Consider the following 6,731-nt stretch of genomic DNA (forward strand, 5'->3'; position numbering starts at 1 on the left):
AAAGACAGATGCCTAATTTCCAATCATCTTATTGCCAGTTAACCCTATTGACATCAAGGAAAAAGTTTTGTCAGTACATGTAATTTTATGAAAGGAACAAAATGTGGCTGGGAGCAGTGGCTCATCCCTGTAATTCCAGCACTTTGGGAGGGCAAAGCAGCAACACTGCTAGAGGGCAAGAGTTTAAGACAAGCCTAGGCAACATTGTTAAGAGCCTGTTTCTACCAAAACAAACAAACAAAATAGGAAAAGGAGAAATATCTTCCCATTTGTCTCCCCCAAGGAAACTATTCAGTTTCCTGCAATTTCCTTCTGGAAATTGCTGCATATATATAGCAGCACATATGTGTTGCATGTGAACAAATGGTCTTTCTAGAAATTCATTCAAAGGGCTATATCCTTTCCACTCTTTCTGCACTCTGCTTTTTTCTCTCATAAAACACCTACTTATATCCTTTCTCCTTCCTGCTCTGCCTCCGGAAGCCAAGCCTCCACCCAGCTCCCAGGCTTGGCTCATTTCCTGCTCTCCTCTTAAGTGTCAGTGGAGAGGGTAGCTCCTACCCCCTGGGGCCTCACCTTGGTGCCCACTCCCGGCAGGGTACAGAGGGCCTTGTGGGCCTCCTCATAGGAGGCCTCTCGTAGCTGCTGCAGCCAGGGTAGCCCGCCCTGTTCTTCCAGGATGGCTCGGGCACTGGCACTCACGTAGCGGGCACGGTAGCCCAGGCCCAGCTTCCTGAGATGAGCCTCCACCTCTGGCCCTGTGGGGAGTGAGGAGGAGAGTAGGCATCAGGCATCTTCAAGTTCTTCCTGGCCTTGGGCTAGTAAGTGAGCTCTCCACCTCGGGACAAGAGTGCTTTTCCTAAGTACCGCTCCTACCTCCCCACCCTCTATAGGATAGTGGACACTTTTATGTGCAAGGGAAAGGGTTAAGACCTGGATCCTGTCCCTCTATACATGTTTTCTGAGCACCTACTGTGAATTGGCCCCTGCAGCCCAAGTCTAGTCCAGGGACTGAGGACTTGCTGCCCTGGAGGAGCTCCCCAACCGAGTTCCTTAATCTTTCCAAAAGAGTGTTCATATTCATGATCTAAAAAAATAACCAAAATATAGCAAGAGCTTCTATGATTAAGTGCTAGGCATCAAGCACTGGCAACACGCTTCAGATATATTATCATGCTTACTTTTCCTAAGAACCCCACTGACAGTACTGTTGTTTTCCCATTTTACAGGTGGAGAAAATGAGGGCTTAGAAGAGGTTAACTTACTTAAAGGACATGGGGGAGATAAGATCTTGCACCTAGGTCTGGGACACCAAGACCTGTGGTTTTTCCTTTTTTTTTTTTTTTGACACAAGGTCTTGCTCTGTCACCCAGGCTGGAATGCAGTGGCACAATCTCAGTTCACTACAACCTCACCTCCTAGGCTCAAGCGATCCTCCCACCTCAGCCTCCTGAGTAGCTGAGACTACAGGCTTGTGCCACCATGCCTGGCTAATTTTGTTTATTTTTTGTAGAGATGAGGTCTCACTATGTTGCCCAGGCTGGTCTCAAACTCCTGGGCTCAAGCCATCCTCCCACCTTGGGCTCCCAAAGTGCTGAAATTATAGGCATGAGCTACCACACTTGGCTAACGCCGTGCTTTTAACCCATTACATGACACTGCCTCATGATTGCTTTATTCACCCACAAAGTCCTTCTAGATAGAATCTGTTATTCCCATTCTACAAACAAGCTAAGAGAAGCCAGGAGAGGTGAATGACTTTCTTCAGGTCTGATGACTAAGCCAGGAGCTGAGACTCAAGAACAGGCTTCTTTTTTTTTTTTTTTTTTTTGAGATGGAGTCTCGCTCTGTTGCCCAGGCTAGAGTGCAGTGGTGCGATCTCGGCTCACTGCAAGCTTTGCCTCCCGGGTTCACGCCATTCTCCTGCCACCATGCCCAGCTATTTTTTTGTATTTTTAGTAGAGATGTGGTTTCACCGTGTTAGCCAGGATGGTCTCGATCTCCTAACCTCGTCATCCGCCCACCTCGGCCTCCCAAAGTGCTGGGATTACAGTCATGAGCCACCGTGTTCGGCCAGGTTTCTTTTTCTTTTTTTTTTCCTTTTCTTTGAGATGGAGTCTCGCCCTGTTGCCCAAGCTGGAGTGCAATGACATGATCTCGGCTCACTGCAACCTCTGCTTCCCAAGTTCAAGTGGTTCTCCCGCCTCAGCCTCCTGAAAGGTTGGGATTACAGGCACCCGCCACCACGCCCAGCTAATTTTTAGTAGAGATGGGGTTTCACCCCTGACCTCAGGTGATCCACCCGCCTCGGCCTCCCAAAGTGCTGGGATTACTGGTGTGAGCCACTGTGCCCGGCCCAGGTTTCTTTTTGTTTGTTTGAGATGGAACCTCGCTCTGTCACCAGGCTGGAGTGCAGTGGCGTGATCTTGGTTCACTGGAGCCTTCTGCTGCCAGGTTCAAGCAATTCTCCTGCCTCACCCCCCGGGTAGCTGGGATTACAGGTGCCTGCCATCACGCCCAGCTAATTTTTGTATTTTTAGTAGAGATGGCATTTCACCATGTTGGCCGGGCTGGTGTTGAACTCCTTACCTCAGATGATCTGCCTGCCTCGACCACCCAAAGTGTTGGGATTACAGGCGTGAGCCACCACACCCGGCCAGGAATGGGTTTCTAAGCACCAAAAACATTCTCCTGTTTTGAGGCAGTCTGTCTCTTTGCTATGCAGTTCCCAAGCACTTGTCTTAGCTTGGTTCTCATATCTGCCAACTGATACACTTGCCTCTGTAAAACATTTGCCTTACAGGGGTACTGTGAAGAACACACGAACACATGTGTTCTTAGATGCAAAACTATCCTGTTCACTACAATGATACCAGCTTGATTTTTTTTTTTTTTAGAAGGAGTCTAGCTCTGTCACCCAGGCTGGAGTGCAGTGGCATGATCTTGGCTCACTGCAAGCTCCGCATCCCAGGTTCACACCATTCTCCTGCCTCAGCCTCCCAAGTAGCTGGGACTACAAGCGCCCACCACCACACCCGGCTAATTTTTTTGTATGTTTAGTGGAGACGGGGTTTCACCGTGTTAGCCAGGTTGGTCTTGATCTCCTGACTCTGTGATCCGCCTGCCTTGGCCTCCCAAAATGCTGGGATTACAGGCGTGAGCCACCGCACCCAGCTGATACCAACCTGAATTTTACATATACTTCCTGTGTGCCAAACACTGCGCTAGGTGCAGTATGTATATTCCTTTATTCAACTCTCGTGACAACTCCAATAACAGCATAGGTAGGTGCTATTATTCTATTTCACAGATGAAGAAACTTTAGTACAGAGATGCTAAATAATGTGCCCAAGTGAGAGTTGGGGTTCAAAACCAGGCATGGGTCTGTCCCCAGAATGCATGCTTTTAACCCCAAACTACTGTACATTGTATACAGATGTTTTTCTGATGAGGCATTGAACTCACTAGGCAAAAAGCACAGACCAGTGAGGTGCTGACATTTTAGGGATGCATAGGGAGGATGAGTAACTGGAGTTGATCAGACCAGGCAGGGCAGTTCTGGATTGGGGAAGTGTTTGGTATGGCAGGAAGCCTTGAGATGTAACCAGGGGAAAAATGAACAGATCTTCAAAGCTGATGGAGGCCTGGGGGCAGGGGACCCACCTACTCACCAGCCAGGGCCTGCACGCTGGGGAAGCCATGGTAGGTGACATCATCAAGCTGGATGAGCCGAGGTCCAAAAGCCTGGCACAGCCGCTCCACCATGCCAGTGATGCGGGCGATGTTGTTGTTGGAGGAACAGATAAAAGAGAAAAGGCATTCGATGGGGTCTTGTCGCAGCAGTCGCACACCTGGAGACCAGAAATGCAGAAGGTAGGAGAGGTACCTACTGTTGGGTGTGGCCTCTTCCCACCCACAGGTCAGATCCTAGGTACCAAAACTCCAGGATGATCCCAGGAGAATGAGAGTCAGCATCATTAGAGAAAGCAACACCAGACCGGGCGCGGTGGCTCACGCCTGTAATCCCAGCACTTTGGGAGGCCGAGGCGGGCGGATCACGAGGTCAGGAGATCGAGACCATCCTGGCTAACACGGTGAAACCCCGTCTCTACTAAAAATACAAAAAAAATTAGCCGGGTGTGGTGGCGGGCGCCAGCTGCTCGGGAGGCTGAGGCAGCAGAATGGCCTGAACCCGGGAGGCGGAGCTTGCAGTGAGCCGAGATCGCGCCACCGCACTCCAGCCTGGCGAGACTCCGTCTCAAAAAAAAAAAAAAAAAAAAGCAACACCAGACCTCTCATTCCTCATAGCATCTTGTAAGGGCTGAGTTACCATCCCATTCCACAGATAAAGAGACCACAATGTAAGCTCCATGAGGACCGGCATTTGGGTCCGTTTTGTTCATTGGTGTATCCCCAGTCGCACAGCAGATGCTTTGTATATATTTACAGAATGAATGAAATCACTTGCCCTGGGTCACACAACCACGAATGGGCTCAAAATCCTTGTCACTTCACTATGGTTATTAGCAGGATAATAATAATGATAATAATAATTACTATGTGCCTGGCATTATTCTAAGCACTTTACATGTATTAGTTCCTTAAATCCTCATAAAAGCCTATGAAGTAGATATAATCCCCATTTTACAGGTGGTAAAACTAAGTCATGCCGGGCGCGGTGGCTCACGCCTGTAATCCCAGCACTTTGGGAGGCCAAGGCGGGCGGATCACAAGGTCAGGAGATCGAGACCATGCTGAAACCCCGTCTCTACTAAAAATAGAAAAAATTAGCCGGGCGCAGTGGTGGGCGCCTGTAGTCCCAGCTACTCGGGAGGCTGAGGCAGGAGAATGGCGTGAACCCGGGAGGCGGAGCTTGCAGTGAGCCGAGATTGCGCCACTGCACTCCAGCCTGGGCGACAGAGCAAGACTCCGTCTCAAAAAAAAAAACAAAAAAAAAACTAAGTCATAGAGAAGTAACTTATGTCCAAGAACCTTAACCCCAGCCCAGGTCCTGTACTCACCTTGGAATTTCTGAGCCACCTCTTGGAAGTGGGAGTCCACAGAACCCCAGTGGTGATACAGTTGAGCCAGGGTGACATCTAGCTGGAAGTACTTGCGCACGGCCTCCAGCTCGTCTGGTGTGGGCCTGCCAGGCTGGCTCTTGTCTCCTCGGTACACAGTGCAGTGGAGCTGCTCCTCAGTCTGAGTCAGTGTCCATACTTGATCCGCCAGTACACCACTCCAGTGTGCAGGACTTTGCTCCCTCCACCTAAGCCCCAGGCACACGACAACCCTGGCACTCAATTTCCTTTCTTGCACCCTTTGGGGTCCCTCCCATCCTACAATCGCTCCATGTACAAAACTGATACAAGTAAAAGTGCTATCTTCCAGTCTGGGCAACATGGTGAAACCTCACCTCTACAAAAAATACAAAAATTTAGCCGGGCATGGCACACACCTGTATTCCCAGCTACTCGGGAGGCTGCGCCCGGGGGTCGAGGCTGGAATGGGCCTCTGCATTCCTACCTGAGCAATAGAGTGAGGCACTGTCTCAAAAAAAGAAAAACAAGTACTGTTATCTTCTGCATCGGTTATACCGCTAAATCCTTACAATATCACTGCACAGACATATTAAAGGGAACAGCCTGGCCACCCGTGCTTGTTTCCTCTTTTGTACCCCGGGGTTTCTTCCATCACCCCCCAAATTCCTTTGTACCCCATGCCGGGCAGTGCTGAGGCGGCAGGAGCCAGTCCCAGGGGACGGGCTTCCCAGGCGCAGTCACTCACCGGAAGGACTGTCCAGAAGGCAGAACCAGGTCCAGGCGCAGCTCAGAGCGAGGGCACGGGATAGAGGCCCACAGGGCAGGAGCGGAGGCTAGAGTACGATGCCCCATGCGCCTGGGCAGAAGCGCGCGGGCCGGCATTTCCACAGCAGGAGCCGCCCACAGCAGCCCCGCCCACCCAGAACCAGGCCTAGTCGGCGCCCAAAGACCCCGCCCAGACAAGGACCACGCCCCTTAGGGCCTAGCCCACAGGGTCCTGATTAACGACCTTCCTCGTTTCACTTAATTCCTCCACCTCCTGCATGCCTCGCCCTTTGCGGGTCATCAAAGCCCCGCTTCGTGCCCCAATCCTCCGGCTTTCCTGAGGTGTAGGTCCCGCCCCCTCCTTCCGACTTATCCTCTCCCGCCCCCCGAGCCTCTGGGCGCGCACAGCTGTGTTCTTCTGAGTTCTCCAGTGGCCGACCACGCCACCACCGGAAGTAGTGCTCAAGCACTGCGTATTTGACCTAGAGGTAGCCAATCCGAGGAGGAAGTGGGAGGCGCCAATGAGAAATCAGGGTGGGCGGGCCGTTTCGAGGCGCCCGCGCGGTTGGCGCGCACTGGGCTGTCTGCCCGCTGTTGGCCTTTCCCCCACCGGGATTGTCTGCACTCGGGGAGCTAACGAGTTCCATCCGGGCGCCCCGCGGTTCCTCAGGGCTGTCCGTCTTCAGAGCCACGTCCTTTCCCAGCCTGTCCTCCGAGAGCCGTTCTCCCCTGAGCCTCTCCAGTCTTAGGCGTTCGCCCTCCTTGGGCCGCCTCCCACGAACCCTATCTTCACCAAGAACTGGAGCGAGCACAGCTCAGGCCCTAGAGCCCTCGGGAAGTGTCTCCAGAGTATTCTTTTTTGCGCCCGCCCGCTAAGTTTGTCCCCTTCAAGACCTTTAGGCGTCCTCTGAGACCTCAGGACTT

The 6,731-nt window shown here is 51.8% G+C and overlaps 1 protein-coding gene across 9 annotated transcripts in view; it reads right to left on the reverse strand.

The window, feature by feature from the left end:
• Nucleotides 1–6,330, reverse strand: part of OGG1 (8-oxoguanine DNA glycosylase) — a 39,023-nt gene extending 32,693 nt beyond the window's left edge. For 2 of the 9 annotated variants that reach the window (XR_643515.4, XR_643514.4), the window contains exons 1-3: nucleotides 5,788–6,262; nucleotides 5,022–5,269; nucleotides 3,672–3,851 (exon numbers count right to left, since the gene is read on the reverse strand). Coding sequence is in view for 7 of the 9 variants with exons in the window: in XM_009200253.4 (XP_009198517.1) it covers nucleotides 577–758; nucleotides 3,672–3,851; nucleotides 5,022–5,269; nucleotides 5,788–5,924 (747 nt within the window). In the remaining 2 variants the exon portion in view is untranslated. Of the gene's footprint in view, nucleotides 1–576; nucleotides 759–3,671; nucleotides 3,852–5,021; nucleotides 5,270–5,458; nucleotides 5,547–5,787 lie in introns of all 9 variants that reach the window. The other 7 variants (XM_017955262.3, XM_009200253.4, XM_009200251.4 and 4 more) reach the window with 7 other exon arrangements.
• Between the last annotated feature and the right edge of the window lie 401 nt (nucleotides 6,331–6,731).

This window comes from Papio anubis, chromosome 2 (genome assembly GCF_008728515.1).
Source record: "Papio anubis isolate 15944 chromosome 2, Panubis1.0, whole genome shotgun sequence".
Classification (NCBI taxonomy): Eukaryota; Metazoa; Chordata; class Mammalia; order Primates; family Cercopithecidae; genus Papio; species Papio anubis.